This window comes from Stegostoma tigrinum, chromosome 20 (assembly GCF_030684315.1).
Source record: "Stegostoma tigrinum isolate sSteTig4 chromosome 20, sSteTig4.hap1, whole genome shotgun sequence".
NCBI classification, from domain to species: Eukaryota; Metazoa; Chordata; class Chondrichthyes; order Orectolobiformes; family Stegostomatidae; genus Stegostoma; species Stegostoma tigrinum.
The window spans coordinates 51,051,402-51,073,741 of NC_081373.1; the positions used below are offsets into that span (position 1 = coordinate 51,051,402).

General features: G+C 47.4%; 1 protein-coding gene across 3 annotated transcripts in view; it reads right to left on the bottom strand.

Moving 5' to 3' along the window:
• ank3b (ankyrin 3b) overlaps window positions 1-22,340 on the bottom strand; it is a 372,799-nt gene that overhangs the window by 172,565 nt on the left and 177,894 nt on the right. For all 3 annotated transcript variants that reach the window (XM_059653155.1, XM_059653157.1, XM_059653156.1), the window contains exons 8-13: window positions 22,181-22,279; window positions 20,326-20,424; window positions 17,614-17,712; window positions 13,880-14,077; window positions 10,532-10,630; window positions 8,726-8,824 (exon numbers count right to left, since the gene is read on the bottom strand). In XM_059653155.1, the coding sequence (XP_059509138.1) occupies window positions 8,726-8,824; window positions 10,532-10,630; window positions 13,880-14,077; window positions 17,614-17,712; window positions 20,326-20,424; window positions 22,181-22,279 (693 nt within the window). The remainder of the gene's footprint in view (window positions 1-8,725; window positions 8,825-10,531; window positions 10,631-13,879; window positions 14,078-17,613; window positions 17,713-20,325; window positions 20,425-22,180; window positions 22,280-22,340) is intronic.

The following is a 22,340-nucleotide window of genomic DNA, read 5'->3' on the forward strand; positions in this document are numbered from 1 at the left end:
GCGAAGGGCACAAGTTAGAAAACAATCTGAATGCCACACAGACGATTTACAGTTTAGGTCAGCCACGAGCCTCTCGCACGCCCGGACTCTTGTTCGGATGGATGGCGCGGACAGCTTTTGGAAGCGGGGGGTGCTCCCTGTTTCCCCATGTCCCTCTCCAACCTGCAGCTGACTGAGAAAGCCCCCCATCACCCACTCTCAGCACAACTCCAGCAAAATGGGAGCAGGAACAGTGCTCGCCTCTCACTCTTGCTAAACTGCTTATGATTCTTCCAATCCTCCGGGTACCCCCACTGTGTTTCTCATGGCGCGTTCTGGCTGGGCAGTGCCTCACCTTGAAAACTCTCAACCTTTCCCTCAAATCCGTTCATGGGCCAACCCCTCTGAACTGCAAAACTTCCATCCCACGCCAGCCAGTCTAGCTCCTGATGACCCTTTGCAAGTTGGTGCAGTGGCAGTATTAGCCAGGACGACTCTCAGAAGCTCAAGGTCATGATTCACCGCCAACATCTGAGGGCAATGCTACCTACCTCGCCCTGGCATTCCAACAAAGGATTGAACAGAATATCTGGCCATTCTCTCCTTAGATTCATACGGACAATGGTTACCAGGCTCGCCATGGGACATTCACATCCCAACAAAGAATGGAACAGTAAAACCTGACCATTTTCTCCTCAGATTCAACACCGCTTCACACTTGCAACTGAAAATTCCTGTGGATGGTTCAATGTATCATCCTCCGACACTTCCGCCATCTACAATCCGACCCCACCACCCAAGACATTTTTCCATCCCCACATTTGTCTGCTTTCCAGAGAGACCACTCTCTCCGTGACTCTCTTGTTCGCTCCACACTCCCCTCCAACCCCACCACACGCGGCACCTTCCCCTGCAACCGCAGGAAGTGCTACACTTGCCCCCACACCTCCTCCCTCACCCCTATCCCAGGCCCCAAGATGACTTTCCACATTAAGCAGAGGTTCACCTGCACATCCGCCAATGTGGTATACTGTATCCATTGTACCCGGTGTGGCTTCCTCTACATTGGTGAAACCAAGCGGAGGCTTGGGGACCGCTTTGCAGAACACCTCCGCTCGGTTCGCAATAAACAACTGCACCTCCCAGTCGCGAACCATTTCCACTCCCCCTCCCATTCTTTAGATGACATGTCCATCATGGGCCTCCTGCAGTGCCACAATGATGCCACCTGAAGGTTGCAGGAACAGCAACTCATATTCCGCTTGGGAACCCTGCAGCCCAATGGTATCAATGTGGACTTCACCTGCTTCAAAATCTCCCCTTTCCCCACCGCATCCCAAAACCAACCCAGTTCGTCCCCTCCCACCACTGCATCACACAACCAGCCCAGCTCTTCCCCTCCCCTCACTGCATCACACAACCAGCCCAGCCTGTCTCTGCCTCCCTAACCTGTTCTTCCTCTCACCCATCCCTTCCTCCCACCTCCATTTCCTACCTACTATCTCAACGCACCTCCTTGACCTGTCCGTCTTCCCTGGACTGACCTATCCCCTCCTTACCTCCCCACCTATACTCTCCTCTCCATCTATCTTCTTTTCTCTCCATCTTCGGTCCGCCTCCCCCTCTCTCCCTACTTATTCCAGAACCCTCACCCCATCCCCCTCTCTGATGAAGGGTCTAGGCCCAAAACGTCAGCTTTTGTGCTCCTGAGATGCTGCTGGGCCTGCTGTGTTCATCCAGCCCCACACTTTGTTATAGCGATAGTATTGTCTGGACCTAGAGGGTGTAATCCATGTCGCCCTGACTCTATAGTTTCATGTTGGCATCCATCCTCCATCAAGGCATCAATGAGATGGCTCCTTTTTCTTGCTCAGAAGATCTATCTCAAAGGCTTTAATCCTGAGAGAGGTAACTACTCATTCAATCAGCCCCTCTGAGAGCTATATTTTACAGAAGTCACACCTATAACCTTTGTTGCAACCTAGCAACAAAGTCATCAATTGATACATATCACATTTGACTTTAGCCTAGACTTTTGGATGTTGATTCATGCCTTGAGTTGATCCTTAAGTACTTTCCAGATATTATCAGGATCTTTCCTATATCGTCAAAACCAGATGTATTTATTGTCTGAAGCCCCACCTATCTGAGGCCCAGTAGGATTTTCAGCGATCTCTTCTCTGTGTTGTTTATTTTTTGATCCATGATGTACAATTGCGTTTGTGGCTGAGATTGCCATTATTCAGTGAAGACGGACCTCACTGCCCAATCCAAAATGAAATGTTTGCCTTCTTGGTGAGGGCTTTTTTCTTTCATTGAAATGGAGTTCAGTGCTGGTTTGTTCCTTTCTCTTACTTGGCGTGTTATTCTGTTCTTTTATCTTCCCTTCTGTGGCTTCACATCACTTTATTTTGCAGTCTTGTAGCCTTTTCAATGAGCATTGATAACTTTTGGGAATGTCACTTTCATAAAGAGTGAGCTGTAATAGCAGGTTTCAGCCTTTACAGGGTGAGTAAGTAACCAAATTACCTCTGCACACAAGATAAAAAAATGTGAGGCTGGACGAACACAGCAGGCCAAGCAGCATCTCAGGAGCACAAAAGCTGACGTTTCGGGCCTAGACCCTTCATCAGTGCTCCTGAGATGCTGCTTGGCCTGCTGTGTTCGTCCAGCCTCACATTTTATTATCTTGGAATCTCCAGCATCTGCAGTTCCCATTATCTCTGATACCTCTGCACACAGGTAAGCTTCCTCAGGTCACAAAGCTAATTTCTATGCTTAACGTATTTTCTTTGAACAGGGGGTCTCTGTACTTAAACTGACAGAAGTCTTTGCTTGCTGATTTTGGTTTTAAGCCTGCTGAAGGAATACAGAATTTACAGCTTGAGAGGACTCATATTTGAAGTAGGGACAGATGTACTGGGTTTGCGCTATCTAATTTGCAGATCTGTGCTCATATAGACATGTTGCTGTTCGTCTTCCAAATGTTTTGAAGCCCAGGGTTATTATCTCACTGCTCCTCAGTGGTTTTTCCAAGGGTCTGCAAACAAAATCTTGGGAGATTTTTTTTTAAAAAAGCAGTTATTGCTGTTGATCCTACTGTGGCCACATTACGTGCCATCTAGGATCTGGAAGTCCTTTCTTTATAAAGAATGACTCTAGTTAATCCTGAAACACAATGCCTTCATGATGCCTTCAGATGCAGTGGTCTTTTTAACTTCAGCAGGATACTGGTGCATGATGAATCATAGAATCCTTACAGTGTGGGAGCAGGCCATTCGGCCCATCAGACCTGCACTAACCCTCCAAAGAGCAAACCCATATCCCTACCTTATCCCTGTAACGCTGCATTTTGTGTGGCTAATCCACTTAGCCTGCACTTCCGTATGGGGCAATTTAGCATGGCCAAGCCACCCAACCTGTACATCTTTGGAACTGGTGCACCCAGAGGAAGCCCATGCAGAGACAGGGAGAACATGCAAATTCTACATATACAGTTGCCTGAGGGTGGAATTGAGCCCAGGTCGCACCCGCACCTTGCCATTTGAGTGATATTTGCATTGGCTCCCTTAACCTAAAGAGCTGACATGGGTAACGATAGTATTGAAAGATTCAATAGACATTTATTGACAGCTTCTGGTATCTATATACATTGCCATCATCGGTACTGCTGCGTCCAGGGTACTACTGAGCAATTTGGTTACAAACTCGGAGCACATCATGCTGCAAAGTAACCCCAGCAAGATAGTGACTGAGGCCTTTAACCCATTAGGGCACGTGATACCATAAGATAATGAACATGTCTCTTAAAGTTATATTGCATACAAACTGTGAGACACAACTCAACAGCCTGTAACTGGAGGAGTAGCAGCAAGCAGCAACATTGGGGGAAGTAGGGGCGGCAAGGGGGAGCAAGGGCTTAGAGAGTATACCTGTGGATAGGGCCGAGGGTCTGTGTGGTGGGTTGGGTTGGGTTGGGGGCAGTTAAGGCTGCACAGCCTGGAGAAAGGGGCGACAAAGATAAGGCAGAAGCTGCACAGTGCAGACGAGGGCTGGAATGAGGGAAAGGTTCTGAGGAAGGCTCACTCATCCCGAAACATCAACTCTGGTTTCTCTCCACAGATGCTGCCAGACTTGCTGAACTTTTCCAGCAACTTCTGCCTTTTTCACTGGAATGAGGGTGTGAGGGGAGGACACGGGAAATGGGCAACGGCACCTGCTAGGAGTGGGAGGAGGCGGTCTGCAAATGGAGGAGAGGGTCTGAAACTGGGGGACAGGGTCTCCAGAGGGAAGGAGAGAGTCTGAATATGGGGAAAGAGTGTCTGCAAATAGAGGAAGAGTGTCTGCAAATGGGGAGGAGGGTCTATAGATGGGGAAGAGGGTCTGTAAATGGGGGAAGAGGGTCTGCAAATGGGGGGAGAGGGTCTGCAAATGGGGGAAGAGGGTCTGCAAATGGGGGAAGAGGGTCTGCAAATGGGGGAAGAGGGTCTGCAAATGGGGAAACTGTTTGTAAATGGGGAGAGAGGGTCTTTAAATGAGGGAGAGGGTTTGTAAATGGGGGAATGGGTCTGTAAATGGGGAAGAAGGTCTGCAAATGGGGAAGACGGTCTGTAAGTGGGGGAGAGGGTCTGTACAAGGAAAAAAATCTAGTTTAAATCTTTTCACAGAAGAATAATTATCTAACTATAATCAGGAAACTAAAGTAATGAATGCCTCATAAATTAATGTAAATGGGGGAGAGGGTCTGCAAATGAGGGAAGAGGGTCTATAAAGGGGGAAGAGGGCCTGTAAATGAGGGAACTGTCTGTAAATGGGGAGAAAGGGTCTGTAAATGGGGGAGAGGGTCTGTAAATGGGGGAAGGGGGTCTGTAAATGGGGGAAGAGGGTCTGCAAATGGGGAGAAAGGGTCTGTAAATGGGGAGAAAGGGTCTGTAAATGGGGGAGAGGGTCTGTAAATGGGGGAAGGGGGTCTGTAAATGGGGGAAGAGGGTCTGTAAATGGGGGAGTGGGTCTGTAAATGGGGGGAGAGGGTTTGTAAATGGGGGAAGAGGGTTTGTAAATGGGGGAAGGGGGTCTGTAAATGGGGAAAGAGGGTCTGTAAAGGGGGGAAATGTCTGTAAATGGGGAGAAAGGGTCTGTAAATGGGGGAAGAGGGCCTGTAAATGGGGGAAGGGGTCTGTAAATGGGGGAAGGGGTCTGTAAATGGGGGAACAGGGTCTGCAAATGGGGGAACAGGGTCTGCAAATGGGGGAGAGGGTCTGTACAAGGAAAAACATCTAGCTTAAATCTTTTCACAGAAGAATAATTAACTATAATCAGGAAACTAAAGTAATGAATGCCTCATAAATTAATGCACAGGGCTTTAGGAACTACAATATGAGGGAAACCGTAACAGATATGATTGAAAAAATGACTGTGTTAAGTGGATAGTTTAATATCAAACCATTTACTTCATACAGACTTGTATTTACACAACATCACATCTCTAATTTCTTTTGAATAACTTGGGGATCGATGGCTGTGTTTGAGACAAACATGCAACAAACTATGACCTCACCAGTCTGTGGAAAGCATGTTTAACATGGTGGATTCTGTGGTTAGAAAGGTGCCAATCTTTTCTTAAAAATAGCACTTCTTGCAAACTTATGCCTGTTGTCTTGTGCCAATTTAAACACTGTGACGTCTTGCAAATTAATGCTTTCCTTGTGGGTTGCGGCTTTGATTTTAATGGAAACTTCCTAACGACTGCTGATATTGATGAAAGTTTGTATCTTCACCTCAGCCAGATTGTAAATCTGTCAGACATTAACACAAATAGAGAAGGTACCGTGACTATATGATCACATCATTTCATGTAGGAGATGGAGAGAAATGAAATAGGAGCCCCTGAAAACTAGAAAGAAAAGCAGTCAAGAAATCTCTCGAGCAGTCCCTCAGAATTAATCAAACTATGCCTGTATTGCTGCCTCAGATCACAGTTAGAAGACAGATTCTATGTGGGTACAAATTAATATTCTGCACAGTTCAGAATCTTGTCATCTGCAACTTAACAGATTCCCATAAACGGGCAGTGGATCTGGTTGTAGAACAATGACACTGTCGTACAACATCTTAGGCACAATCACACAGAGTTGGGAGGTCATATTGTGGCTGTATAGGGCATTAGTTCGGTCACTTTTTCAACACTGCATTCATTTCTGGTCTCCCTGCTGCAGGGAAGATGGTGTGAAACTCGAAAGGGCTCAGTAAAGATTTACAAGGATGTTGCCAGGGTTTGGAGGGTTTGAGATACAGGGTGAGGCTGAATAGGCTGGCGCCATTTTCCCTGGAGCATTGAAGGCTAAGGGGCGACCTTATGCAGGTTTATCAAATCATGGGGTGCATGGATAAAGTGAATAGTCAAGGTCTTTTCTCCATGGTGGGGGAATCCAAAACTAGAGGGCATACATGAGAGGGGAATGATTTAAAAGGGATCAGGTGGTGGTGTGTGCATGGACAGAGCTGCCAGGGGAAGTGGTGGGGGCTGATACAATTACAACATCCTAAAGGCATCTGGATGGGCATGTGAATGGGATGGGTTTAGAGGGATATGGGCCAAATGTTGGCAAATGGAACTAGATTAATTTAGGATATCTGGTCGGCACGGACGAGTTGGACCAAAGGGTCAGTTTCTGTGCTGTATCACCCAAAATTCTACGAGATCCATTCTGGTGAGATTTGATAAGAGCCTCAGGTGATTTCAAAACAGGGTATCCTCATCTCCAATCCCTGCTGGAAATCTCTGCTTGACAGCCCATAGCCAGTCTGGCCTGTGCTGTTTGTCACGTCAGCTCAGTCTCCGATGCAACACAGATCTGAATTTGCGTAGCACCTTTCTCAAACCATTTGACAGCTGGCGAACTATTTCAGAAGCTGGTGCAGGAAACACTACCTAACACTGGCACAGCGAACGTCCATAGGCAGCAGTAAAAACAAGCAGGATACCAGTTTTAGGTGTCAGTAATGGAATAAATATTAGGAGTGATCCCAGAAGGAATTTTCCAGCTCTTCTCTGAACATCATATTTGGTTAGATCACCAGATAAGACAGACGGAGATCAGTTTAACAGCAGCCTGCAATCCAAATGGTTGACTTAGTTTGGGTCTGTGGTCCCAGATGACAACTTGGTGGGTGGAGTCTTGTTAGACAAAATTGTATAATCAGAGGAGAGTGAGTGAGCGAGAGGTTAAATTGAAGGGCTGTTAATTAGGAAGTTACACATTTTCATCCGTGTGCCAAATCCTGAACCACAGGCCTGTCAGTCAAGAGTTTGCGGCCTTGTCGAAGTTCCCTTTCGTGTTTCTTGGCAGGATGTTTTTTTTTGTGGTCTCAGTCCCTCTGAATCTATACGTCAGGCAAATCCCAAACTACAGAGCTCCGCTTGATCAGCACCTTCCCAGTATTCCTGCTCACGGCACCTCAGTAACATTGCAAATTCCTCAATCCAACTGTTCAATCTGACCTTAAACAGCAGTTAACATCGAGCTGAATTCCAGCACTGTAAATTAGGGAACTTCAAAGTGCAGCCCTTTCTACTTGGTCTCCAAGATGCAATGGATATTAAAAACAATTCCCCAGAGCAATCAAATGGTTGCCTGGTGGCCCCATGTAAAGGATATGGGGCAGGGGGAAGGGAGCTGTAGGGGAATAAAGTTCTGCAGTTCTGTAAAAACTTGCAAAACAGATGGTCTTTAGTCAAAATTGTAGCATAGGAAATAATTCCGAGTGAGCTGCCTGGGCTTTATCTTAGACCCTGCAATCTACTTTCTCTGAACATATGCCAAGAACAGGGCTTCCAACATTGCTGTCCACTGCGAGCAAAGGTGGGAGTGGGTCACTGCATTGGTCACACACATGTCCGAACCTCTCACACACGCAAACAGTAAAGGCCTTGGAAAACATATCACCAAGTTACTCCTTCAGAAAACAGTCTAGTCCTTTTATCTGGCTGTACAGTTCAAATGAGACACAAAACTATGGTTTAATTTCCAACAGTTTGGAGGGACAATGTGTGTGACGCAACGTCTGAATTAATTTGCATTGTTCACATTCCTCACTGAATTTGCAGACACTATTGCTGTTAGGAATTCCCTCAATACAAAAAAGCTCCAGAATCCATCCAGTTTTCCTCCTGCTATCCCGGAAAGTACATCCCTAGAATCCCTACAGTGTGAAAACTGGCCCTTTGGCCCAACCAGTCCACACCGACCCTCAGAGCATCTCACCCAGCCCCATCCCCCTATAACCCACCTAATCTACACATCCCTGAACACCACGGCAATTTAGCGTGGCCAATCCATCTAGACTGCCCATCTTTGGGCTGTGGGAGGAAGCCCACGCAGACACGGGGAAAATGTGCAAACTTCACACAGACAGTCACCTGAGGGTGGAATCGAACCTGGGTCCCTGGCACTGTCAGGCTGCAGTGCTAACCACTGAGCCAGCGTGCTGGATATGATGGTATGCTGCCAGTCATTGTGTATCCATTGGTCTATGACAGAAGCTGACAAGATAGGGAAGCTTACACTTTTGCCCAGGTTAATGTTGGAGGATTATTTCCCCTTTCAGTTTTGAATAATATATATAAATGCTCACAGTGCCAATTAGCTGCAACACACAAAGCTCCTCATTCAACTGTACATTTAAACATGCAAAGCAGTTTGCTGTTACTATACTGTTAGCCTTCCTTGATAAAGGGCTTCCTTACCACGTTTGTTGTATTTGGTGATGCTCCACGTTGCATTAATTGTGTCACAATATTTGTATGTCCCATGAACGCAGCGACATGAATAGGTGTGAGGCCCGACTGTGAGGAATAATAATGTGTGTCACACAGAGATCACTCTCAATATGGCTGTACAGCACCTCTGCTACACAGGTAGTTATTGTACTAACATACAAACACATTCAGACCAATACACACAGACATGACAGATCCAGACACAGCAACACCACAAATATGTACAGATCTATATACACACAAACACAAACAAACCAACACACACAGAAACCTGCACAGATCTACATAAACATACAACAATGTACAGACCAATACAAGCACAAAACATGTACAGATCCAGATACACACGCAAACATGTACAGACACACACACACACACACACACACACACACACACACGTACAGACCAATATATATACACACATACAGATCCAGATACACATGCAAACATGTACAGACACACACACACACACACACACACACGTACAGACCAATATATATACACACATACAGATCCAGATACACACGCAAACATGTACAGACACACACACACGCACACACACACACGTACAGACCAATATATATACACACATACAGATCCAGATACACATGCAAACATGTACAGACACACACACACACGTACAGACCAATATATATACACACATACAGATCCAGATACACATGCAAACATGTACAGACACACACACACACACACACACACACGTACAGACCAATATATATACACACATACAGATCCAGATACACATGCAAACATGTACAGACACACACACACATGTACAGACCAATATATATACACACATACAGATCCAGATACATATGCAAACATGTACAGACACACACACACACACACACACACACACACGTACAGACCAATATACTTACACACATACAGATCCAGATACACACGTAATAACATACAGATCAAAATACTTACACAAACACACACGGATCCTGACATACACATAAACAAATACAGGCCAATATACACACACAAACACGTACAGATCCAACACATCAGGCAGCACGGTGGCTCAGTGGTTAGCACTGCTGCCTCACAGTGCCAGGGACCCAGTTTTGATTCCACCCTCGGGTGACTGTCTGTGTGGAGTTTGCACGTTCATCCTGTGTCTGCGTGGGTTTCCTCCCACAGTCCAAAGATGTGCAGGTTAGGGTGGATTGGCCATGCTAAATTGCTCACGGTGTCTAGGGATGTGTGGCTTAGGTGGGTTATAGGGGGATGGGTCTGGCTGGGATACCCTGAGAGTCAGTGTGGACTTGTTGGGCCTGTTTTCACGCTGTAGGGATTCTATAATTCAACATATACACATAGCCACCAATATGTACACACACCCAAATCTACAGCAGAAGTGGCTGCTAAACAAGCGTGCATACACTCAATATACTTGCACTAACAGGGCTTGTGTATTCTCCCACACAATCACAGGCATGCGTGCATACAAAATCACATGCACCTATTTATTGATGCATACAAAAATGCACATTTGCACACGTATGTACACTCTCACACACACATACACGTCAGACAGGCACACTGATATATGGCAATGGCTGAACTGGACACAATGTACATATACACAAAGTCATGCATATCCATTAATTTTGCAAACTATTTACACAGAAACATCCAGATACAAATGCACACGAACAGTTACATCAATACCACACAAATACAAACACAGAAACAATGAGCAAAAGAGGTGTTGATGCTCGCACACAGAAATGTTGCTGTTACCTCAGTGACTGCCTGTATTGATGCTCCATACTTCAACAACAGATCCATCACTTTAATCCTGTTTTTCTTGCATGCGATATGAAGCGGGGTGAAACCATTCTGCAACAACAGTTCAAGAGCTGTTCGTTATTCAATGCCTTTCAACTGATCACTTCAAGACAAAAAGGCTTTCTCTCTTTTATCAGGAGGCTTTTTTCCTGACACTGATTTGCACAGGACTATAACAGAGTAAAGGAAGTAGGAAGACCAACAGGACTGAAAAAAGAGTTACACTGGGCCTAACATTCTCCAGTCCACAGCATATTACAACAACAATTTGCATTCATATAACACCTCTAATAGAGTAAGCCCTCTCAAGGCAGTGCACAATGGACCAATGTTCACCGAGTCAAATACTGGGGCATGTTACCAAAAACGTGATCAAAGTTTTAAGGAACAATATAAGGGAAGAGACAGAAAGGCAGCGATAACTGGAGTGGAGTATGTTGGTAGCCAAAGGCACAGAAAGCAGAAAATTGATGATACAAACGGAACTTTGAGAAATGGTTAAAATCTCAAATGCCTGGGTCACTTATGGCACTTTCTACAAGAACCTGAGTTGATGTTTTTCACAGCTTCAAAACACTCCTCCGAAACTCCGTCAACTTGAGGGTCTGTTCACAAGGATTCAAACCTTCCCACTAGCACGCTCGCCCCCTTTCACTGCGAGAGTACTGATTCTTTCTCTTCTCCTCTAGGTATCATTTACCTACTCGTCGCTCTGCCTGCTTTTCAGGCTGAGCCTGCCCTCCCTTTTATTTGTTTAGAAATTGGAGCGTTGACACGGTGAAAACAGAGACCTCATTGTTATGTGGAGAACTCCATGCATTGAAGCTCACTATAAAAGATAATCACTAACACTGCGTTTGTCTTCAAACTCCTCAATAAACTGGTCACAATCATGGACTTCAACTGTGGAGCCATATGGCCTTCCTTTTCTGTCTGTAAATCCACAACAAACTTATATATTTTAGCTTGGTTGCTCAGTAATGGGAAGCTGGGGTGTCTGCAGCTCATTACTGATCCTGTCTCTGTTGGTTTCTTTCATGAACACTTCTCGGCTCGATCACTTTCTTCGCCCCATTCTGAAACAGAAACTCCTCACTGCTGGAACAATTTGGAAATCGAGTTCACAGCGTGTGATAAAGCAACTCTGGATGCTGGGACTGTAAAAGTCTCCCCCAATGCACCCGCACACCATCCCCCCCAACCTCATCTGCCTGTGTTAAAACAGTGACCTCTGTCACTCTGCATCCAATTATCCTTAGACTAAAGACACTGGTTGTATAAAATCCTTCAGCGAGTCACTGACAGCTAATTCCGGTTTCACTCGGCCGATGTTGGAGTAATATTTATTAAATTCCACTAGTTGGCCTCAGCTGACCCCATAGCAAAAGGGCAGACACAGCGAGGGCGAAGCGGTTTCCATACTAACACTTTCCCTTTGTGCCTCCTAGAAACATCCCAAAATGAACTTTTGCTTAAAGTCACGTGGCAAACAGAAAATCAAAAGAAAAAGGTTTTCTTTTTTGGCAGGGGGGGGAGTGGAAATAGGAGTTTGCAGAACTGCCATTCATATGGAATCTCCCTTGAATTCTTAATAACATCTCAAAGCCCTTCATAGCAACAACTAAGGTTTGAATTTGTGCAGCACCTTTAACAGAGCAAAACCACCTTAACGGCACATTCTATTTTTGGCAGCAGCCAGCTGAGGCAATATTCAATCCGATCAGACCAAAATGTTGGCGACCGAGGTAGGTTTCATCTTTAAAGGAGTTAAGAGCAATCTGGGAGGTTTACGGAAGGGAATTTCGAAGCCTGGGTCCCAGCCGGCTGGAAATGCCTGGACCGGTTAAAATCGGGGATGGTCAAGAATCCGGAATTGCAGAGTCGCAAGTATTTCGGAAGAGCATGGGCCTCGAGGAGATTGCAAAGATAGGGAGCAGTGAGGCTGTGGAGGGATTTGGAAAAAGGATGGGAATTTTAATATTCAGACACTGCACATCTGGGAGTCAATCGAAGTCAATAAACACAGGGGAATCTTCTGTTGTGTAGTCATTGTTTATACATGAGCCAATTTATGGGTCGGATAGGAGGAACTGCCGATGCTGGAGTCAGGGATAACGCTGTGCGGAGCTGGACGAACACAGCAGGCCGGCAGCATCAGAGGAACAGGAAAGCTGACGTTTCTGAAGAAGGGTCCCGCCCCAAAACGTCAGCTTTCCTGCCCCTCGGATGCTGCCTGGCCTGCTGTGTCCCTCCAGCTCCACACAGCGTTATCCCAATTTATGAGTGGCAAGGTTCTGTAAAGACTAATAATTTAAATTAGCTAACGGGTGGGGTGGGGGGGGGGTTAGTTAGTCACTTGACTAAAGGCCAGAGTGAGATGCAGATTAACGTAAAATGCCCTGGGCTCAAGTCCTGTACCTGTTGAGGTCAGTGATGAAGGGCCCTGCCTCATGCCTGACATGAACTGATGTCTGTCAACAATATGCTTCCCTCCTTCCATGAGCCATGGATGTTGCCAGAAGGACTGGGCTTTGCTGTTTGAACAATGCTGCGCCATTTCAGGGGGACAACCAAAAGTCAGCCACATCGCTGTGGGGTCTGGAGTCACGTGTAGGCCAGACCAGGGCTAGGGTGGCAGCTTCCTTCCCTCAAGGACTTTGATGAACCAGACAGGTTTTCATGACAAACAGCGGCAGTTTCACAGTCACCGTCACTCAGGCTAAGTTTCCATTCCAGAATTTTAAAACCTGTTTTAACGTGTTTCCCTGTTATTTACCAGGGTTTCTGGATGACCAGCCCAGGGATATCGCCATGACAACATCGTCTCCTTCTAAAACAACAGAATTATTTCTGAAGAAGAGGCATGTTGGCCTTGAAATGTTAACTTTGATTCTTTTTCCACGGAGACCAAAAGACCTGCTGAGTTTCTCCAGCACTTTGGATAACCACAGATGTTATATAAAACATTGTATAAAATACCCTTTTTTGAACAACGGCCAGTGCCATCCTAACTTTTATTCCCACCAGACTCAGGCAGGTGAAAACATTGGTTTTATACTCTGTTAGAAAGGGCAAGGAAGGAAGTTTTGACAGACATGCTCCAAATGAGAGTTGGACAAAGACCTGAAAAGGCAAAGTTTCCGAGGCTCAGGAGAGGGCGAGCGGGGCTAACGGGATTGCTGTTTGAAAGAGCCAGGACAGGCCCGATGGGCCGACTGGTCTTTGATTTATTGTGGGGAAGGCTCCGTACTGTGTGAACCAGGGTTGTGTCGTGGACAGTCAGCCACACGGGTTACTCACCAGTGCTTTGGCGTTGGGGTTGGCCTTCTTCTCGAGCAGGACCTTGGCCACCTTGTAATGGCCGCAGTGTGCGGCAACGTGCAATGCTGTCAGGTAGTCGTTTGTCACATCATCAACGGGCACGTCGTGGAGGAGGAGCAGCTTCACAGAATGCAGGTGGTCTCCTTGTGTAGCCATGTGGAGAGGGGACAATCCATTCTGATGGTGTACAAACAAGCAGTGAGAACCACATCAGGGCACAAACACACTCGCTCACTACATCCCCCGAAACTTACAGTCACATGAAAAGGGCTATTTGGCCTGATTGGTCTGTGCTATCCTTTGCATCGCACACAAACATCCTCTCTTCCTCTAACCCTCTCCCTCCTTTCTCCCTCACCTCCGATACCCTTTGCTTATATTAGTCACCGCAGCAACTCCACATGAGTCCAGCCCCTCCATCAGAGACCCGGCCCCGAACCCCGGGGAGTCACATGCTCAAACGTCCAACCTCACTCTGAGGAATGCTGTCTGCCCCAGTATCTGAAAGTCAGGCTTGCACAGGCAAATATGAATTCCTCTGTCACCCTGCGCCATTGCATGGTTTGATGGAAGGGCTGGCTGTGTAAGTTAAAATCACTCCAAATCAGTCAAAACCAATGACTCAATCCAGATGTGGACCAGCAGTGCATTCAACGTGACATTTGCTCCTCACTCTTAGGGCGAAATGTGATCCCTTGGCCCAGCTTTACACAGCGCAAAATAAAAACATCAGAACGCACGTCCTTAGTTCACAGGCGCCCGGGAGTCACAAAGAGACGGAAGCAATTAAAGCGGTGAAAAATGGAATCATCTGCACCAGTGGCACCTCACTCCCTTGGTACTGAAATCCTCCTGGTTTCCTTGGCCTGTTCTCTCTCCTGTCACCCTGGATGTGATGCTTTCAAACTGGGCTACAGCGTGTATCTGTATCTGTCACTGTCACTTTGCCCAGGACAAATCTCTGTGCACCAACTGTGAGTGCTGGCAGCTCCCCACCACCGGGCCTCCACTGGACACCTCACACAAACCCAGCCCCAAGCCTCAGTAAGACAGCTACTGGCTTTAGCTTCTGGGTCCACTGCTGAGAAGTGCGCTGGTTGACAGCCGAAGGCTTCACCATGAACCGAAGGAAATGTAGGAGAGTGGGCCTTTGGGCTCTCCGAGCCTGTTCTCTCCTCCCAAGTGTCTTTCCGATCAATCTCCTGTATGTATGAATGCAGCACACGTACAAACACACCCGTTTATTATTAAATGGTGACAGAACCTCCGTGAAATCTCCCCTTGCTCACACAGCGTTGCTGAGGCCCATCAATCTTATTATCATTTCCTGGGGTCAGCTGAGAACCTCGGATTGAGACACCAAATGACACTGTATTTCGGGTGCCATTAAAACATCTCCACTTTAAATAAAGAGGCGCCTATCCACAAAAACTGGGCATGCCCAAAGAGCAATAGGAATATACAAACTGGCACAACTTCAGTTGGCAAGGTATCAAAATACACAACTTCTGGATGCACAATGTAACTCAGTTCCTCTTGCCAATGAACTGGAACTGGGGCTTCATGCCCATGTTCACAACATTGTCGTTGCTTTGTACTCTGGCACCCATTCCCCATCTCATTCACCGCCCATCCCGCGCCACCCTGACCTGCTGACAGCTCCTCTCACTGTTCCCCACGCTGCTCCCCTCGTTACCCCCTCCACTCCGCTGAAAGTTCCCTCCCCTTGCCCCTCGCTTGTAATTGCACCTCTCCACCACCCGGTTTGCTCTGCTCCCTTCGCGAACGCACTCGCCAGCTTGATCAGGGAGTGGGGCCAGCAGGTGGCACAATGAGGGTGACCAGACGGGTACTGGAGGGGAAAGGGAGGAGCCACTTGGGCAAACAACTGACAGTGCATCCGAACCATTATTCTTTCTCGCAGGCAGATCGCAGTGGCATCATAGGCAGAGACATCGCGGTGGAGGGACATCGCGGGGAGGGACGTCGTGGGCAGGGACGTCGCGGGGAGGGACGTCGCGGGGAGGGACGTCGTGGGCAGGGACGTCGCGGGGAGGGACGTCGCGGGGAGGGACGTCGCGGGGAGGGACGTTGTGGGCAGGGACGTCGCGGGGAGAGACATCGCAGAGAGGGACGTCGCAGGCAAGGACGTCGCGGGGAGGGACGTCGCGGGGAGGGACGTCGCGGGGAGGGACGTCGCGGGGAGGGACGTCGCGGGGAGGGACGTCGCGGGCAGGGATGTCGCGGGCAGGGACGTCGCGGGCAGGGACGTCGCGGGCAGGGACGTCGCGGGCAGGGACGTCGCGGGGAGGGACGTCGCGGGGAGGGACGTTGTGGGCAGGGACGTCGCGGGGAGAGACATCGCAGAGAGGGACATCGCAGGCAAGGACGTCGCGGGGAGGGACGTCGCGGGGAGGGACGTCGCGGGCAGGGATATCGCGGGCAGGGATATCGCAGGCAGGAACATCGCAGGCAAGGATATCGCGAGGAGGGACGTCGCGGGCAGGGACATTGCGGGGAGGGACATTGAGGGGAGGGACGTCGCGGGCAGGGACGTCGCGGGCAGGGACATCGCAGGCAAGGATATCGCGAGGAGGGACGTTGCGGGCAGGGACGTCGCAGGCAAGGATATCGCAGGCAAGGATATCGTGAGGAGGGACATCGCAGGCAGGAACATCGCAGGCAAGGATATCGCGGGCAGGGACGTCGCGGGCAGGGACGTCGCGGGCAGGGACGTCGCGGGGAGGGTCGTCGCGGGGAGGGACATCGCGGGCAAGGATATCGCAGGGAGGGGCATCACAGGGAGGGACATCGCAGGCAGGGACGTCGCAGGCAGGGACGTCGCAGGCAGGGACGTCGCGGGCAGGGACACTGAAGGAAGGACATCGTCGGCAGGGACATTTCAGGAACATCGTAGGCAGATCGCAGCAGCATCGTAGGCAGAGACATTGCAGACAGGGACACTGTGAGCAGGGACTTTGTAGAAAGGGACATCGCAGGCAGGTACATTGTGGGCAGGAACACCGCAGACAGGGACGTTGCAGGAACATCGTAGACAGATCGCAGCAGCATCGTAGGCAGGGACATTGCAGCCAGGGACATCACAGAGACTGTGAGCCTATATACAGTAACTCCCTCCCTTGTTGCAAATACAGTCTAAAATTCCACAGCAAAACAGTGGGAGCAGGGTCTTCAAGCATCGAGATGCCCTGTCAAATCAAACTCTTACTCTTTTCCAAACAGAATTTTGCGTTGAATCTGCTGCTTTTATCAGGATTATGATACAGATAATCTATTGCACCGAGGTTCCTGAATACTACGCACCAACCTCAGTCACATTACAACACGTTTTGGGCCCACAGTTGAGAAATGTACTTGTTGGCGCTAGAAGGCAGGCGTAGGCCATTCGGCCCTTCACGCCTGCTCTGCCATTCAGAGCTGATCGTTCAATTAATACCCCATTCCCACGTTCTCCCCATATCCTTTGATCTTGTTCACCCTAAGAACTACGTCTACCAGTCAGAATGGCATCATCTGATCAGAGTGTATCCTAACACTGTACACAGGGACCAAGTCAACTTTACCAACATTCACCTGTATTGCTTTTAGCTTATTCTCCTCCAGATAAAGCATTCCATAGATTCAATAACTATTTCAGGATGAAACAAAGAAAGCCTGACACCTTGCTTCAGGCCCATTGCCGAGGAACATACCTTTGTCTTGGAAAGAATTGGTGCTCCACGATCGAGCAACATTTCCACCACCTGCTCATGGCCGCTCCTTGCTGCACAGTGGAGAGGGGTCAGACCATCCTGGCAGAATGAAACAGCTTTATCAGCTTTTGTGCCTGTACCTTGTATCTTTAACCTGTACCCCCAGGCTACAACATGTAGCATCGTGGGCTGGAAAAAAAAAGGCTTTTGAGGGTTATTTATTTCCTCCCTCCTATTAATTCTTTGTTCTTCCCTCCAGATACTGAAAATGGGACGAATAAGCTGACAAAACAGCTCACTCACCAGCAGGTCTCTGAACATTACACGTCCTGATGTAGCTAATGAGCGGGCATCCATTAGACTGTCCGTCTTACAGATTACATCCAGCATTGTTAATGGGAGCAGTATTTAAGAAAACGCAGAGTTTAGCCCAGTCTGAGTAAAGATTATGTTCATCGTTGTTGCAAAACTACTTTGATACGAATGTGTCAGTTCTTCGAGTTGTATAATCCAGCAAGCAAATCAATGAGAATTTGTAGAAGGTATTTCACAACCTTAGGGCACCCCCTTGCAGCCAAACCTTGCCAAACAGTCACTAGGAAATGGAAACTGACTTAGGCTTCCACAAACAGCAGCAAATCTGCTCATTTAGCCGAGGAGGAGGAAGATTCTGAAAGCTGGTGTTTTCAAATATTGGACTATAACCTGGTGTCCATGTGACTTTCAACCGTCTGGCTGAGAAACCTTGGCGAACAAACCAGGAAGTAGTCTGCTTGTCCACAAAGAGGGTCAGTAGGTTTTTTTTACACCCAGCTGCAAGGGTAGGGGTGGGGATGGGGGGGGGGGGTCTTGTCTCGTTGCCGCCTCTGACATTGCAGTTTTCCCTCTGTACGGCACCACAGTCCCAAGCAGGAAAAGTCACAACTTTCTGAATCCCAGGCAAGGACACCCATTCACTGAGCTGTGGCTGACACCATTTAGGACAAAGAGATGGGTTCCACCATATCCTTCCTGCTGACCACACTGACAACTTAAGGCTGGTCATTCAACAACAAGTGAGCTTGTGCCATGCCATGTCTGTATCTCCTTATGCGTAGAGGCTGAGCCATATGAATCCTTCATCTAACTGTCTCTCTAAGCACCCTGGGCCTCCTTTAAGACTTTTCTCAAGATCCACCCCATTGTCCACCCTCTTGGTAACCTGTGCTAACACCTCCCCATGTGGCTTGGTCAAATTTTGCCCTATAACAGACCTCCCAAACACGATGGAGCATTTTACAACATTGAAGGCCCTATGCAAATGCAAGTTGTTCTTGTTGTTGCTGAGCAGGAGCATGGGTTCTCTCACTGCTTGCTACACTTTACAGTGTGAAGGATATAAACCTGTGCCTTCACTATTGGCCATGCATTGCCTAGAGTCTGTCCGGAGCGAAGGGGGAACAGAGGAACTTTGGGCTCCACGTGCAAATGATTTTCCAATAAGCCCTGCACCTCACTGTTGAACCCATTTAGTTACAAAGGCCAGAGCGTTCCAGGAAAGATACATATCACACCTCGAAAAGCACATTCCGTCAATGGGATGTCTAGCAGATCAGCCCCAGTATTTATTGAGTGAATTTGTTGCTTATTGGACTTGGTATTTAAGAGCTGGGTTCCATGAAACATGTCCTCATGCAATGTGGAAGGTCTTGCAACCTTTTTAGCTATTTGAAAAGTGATTTATTGTTCTTTTGGTTGCACGTCAGCCCCCAAGCTCTGCCCTTGGTGTGCCCAGTGCAGTAGGGGGCTGGGCAGATTCAGGGACATCCTGTGGGGTATGGTCTCAGTCCTGGATAAAAGCTGCCATTAATACATCCAGGCAGCGGGCCATGGAAAAAGCCACAGCAGGCCGCCAAAGACTCCGAGATTTACCGGGACTTTGCGATGAGTCACAATCCCCGACTGACTCCCTGCCCTTCGTTCATGGTTGTTCTCTCTGCCCAGGGTCTCTGGAACAGGAAACAAAGAGGTTGTCCATTCGTACCCTTGGGGTTTCTCAGGGATAGGTGGCTGCCATGGAAACCAGCCTGCACAACGAGCCCGGCATCACTTTGATCGAGCTCCCTCAGGTCTTCCTAAGGCAGTGCCCCGAGCTGGCCATTTTTGCTTGGAATTTGTTTTATTTAAACATGCAGAGCAGGTTATTTTCCACTGAGGTGGACAGGGCGACATGGAAACTGGTATGTGTGTTAAGTTATAATTTACAACACAGCCCCAGTGGAAGTCTGAGAGAATTTCACAGCCTATTACAACATACAGAGATTGGCCTTTTAGCCAGGCTCAGGTCACTGGTGTAATCCAAACTCTCAAACTGCCCCTTTGAACATCCAATAACTGTACTTTTCCAACGCAACAAGTGAGGGTAGACTCCCCCCAGGGCTACGTTTTGCAACTGGACATCAGACTGGAGTTGTACAGGTACATATCAGTGATTGGTCACTGGGGTTAGCCAGGAATCCCAGTACTAGTACGGATCAATGATTGGTCACTGGGATTAATTGCCAGTGGAGAAACACCAGTGGTGATTTTCCAAAAGAATCATGAAGTTGAAACAAATGAGTTCTAAACACATTCACAATTTACTTGTCTCTGTTAAGCTTTTAAAAATGTACCCTCACTGCTCTCTGTGAGGCTTGGTTTTGTGGAAACTGCCATTTGGAGTTGCAGACTTACCCTCGTCTTGGCTTCAATTTGGGATCCTCGGTCCAGAAGCAGCTTGACCATGTTGGCATTTCCTCTTTTCGAGGCCACGTGCAATGGAGTGATATCATTCTGAGGAGAACAATAATCTTTCAATCAGGGCGATATGTCGATGTAACAAAATGAGCAATACCAGAAATGGAGCTCACATTGAAATGATAATCCACAGCATGCAGCCTTCACAGAATTTACATTTTCTTACAAAATCCACATAGCGATCACTTAATATACCCAACCATGAAGGCAACAGCAAAAACCTTAGGTAAAATGTTATTGTCAATTACTTAAAAACCGAAGGAGCTGCAGATGTTGTAAATCAGGAAGAGAGACAGAATTTTCTGGAAAAAAATCTCTGCAGATCTGGCAGCATCTGTGGGGAGAAAGCAGAGTTATTGTTCCGGGTCAGCTGAAATGGTAACTCTGATTTCTCTCCACTAATGTGCCAGACCTGCTGAACTTTTCCATCAATCTCTGTTTTAGTTATTGACAATTCATTGTTCAGCTCTCCAATTTCCTGATGCAATGTGTATTCACACGTGGAATGAATAGCAATGACCAAACGCTTACCTATAATGAGCTCTAAATACATCTATACAAATAGCTCGAAATTAAGGTTGTCCTCGCTTGCTGTGGATTCTGGAAACTCTCATTTTAAGCTCCCAATCAAATCCCTTAAGCATCCTAAACCCCTCAATGAGAGCATCCTTAACCTTCTGTATTCAGGGGAATACAAGCTGTGTCAATAGAACCAGGTGAGGTGCTTGGTGTAGTGGTCAGGTCACTGAACCAGAGGTGTTCTGGGACACAGGTTCGAGTTCCGCTATACTCGACTGAGGAAATTTAACTCAACGTACAGATTCTGGAACTGGAATTGGCTATTCCACTGGAAGCAGCCTCCCTCTTGCCCAGGAAGGACAGCAAGACTTGGGGAGGGGGTGGGGAGACAATGAGGAGGCCACAGGAGCACTGGTTGGGAGAGGGAGGCGGCGAGATAAGAAAAGGGAGAAGCAGAGGAAACAGAGGCAGACTTCAAAATAAAATAAACTCTTCCTGTTGAGTTGGCATCTTGGCTTTACATTCTACAGCTTTACATCCTTCGTCTTCTGTTGCTTGAGATTGATGTCAGCTTTCTCTCTGATTCCTGCCTCACTCAGAGATGACGTCTGAGGGAAAGTTTTTAAGAAAACAACAGCACACACTGACTCAGACACTATTCTAATACCCAGTGGGTTTTTCTCTACAGTTATTCCCAGCAGTGTCCTGGAGTTTAATCTTCATTTCCTGGAGACAACAGCATAATCCCGTGGAGTTGGCAGATTGCTATTGGAGAATGTAGGCCCAAAGTCAACAGCTGCTTGCAACAATTGGACACATAACAAGTCACTTCTCTGCTTAATCAAATACCGTACCACACGACACTCAACTCGCACCTAGTTACCACTGAGTAGATTTACCTTTTTTCACCAAACTATTTGTCACACCTTTGCTAGACACTGTCAACTACTTTGTCAGCATTTTCCACTGAACGTCTTCCTCATCTATTAGGGTAGAGGCCGACCCTGGCCATGAGGTGGAGTGGTTTTCTGAAATATTTCCTCATATACATCTATATTCGTATGCGTATAAAAACATCACATTTATTAACTGACAACAAGCCATACCACTTCATTGTATATATCCTCTCATACCACATGCCACTAAATTTCAAGTTAGATCAAACAAGTTACTTCTTCAACTTGACATTTCAGGGGAGACGGATAAATATGGAGAAGGGGCAGGAGAAATACAATGCAACTGGAAGATGCTGAATCGTAATTTGAGATCTTACCCTCGCTGTGAAATCCACAGCAGCACCTCGATTCAGTAGCAGGGTTGCTATGTTGATATTTCCATAGTGAGCAGCTATATGGAGCGGGGTGAAACCACTCTGAAAGAAAGAACAGATTTTGAGCTTTATCGTTTTTGGTGTGTGTTGTTGCAGGTCAACC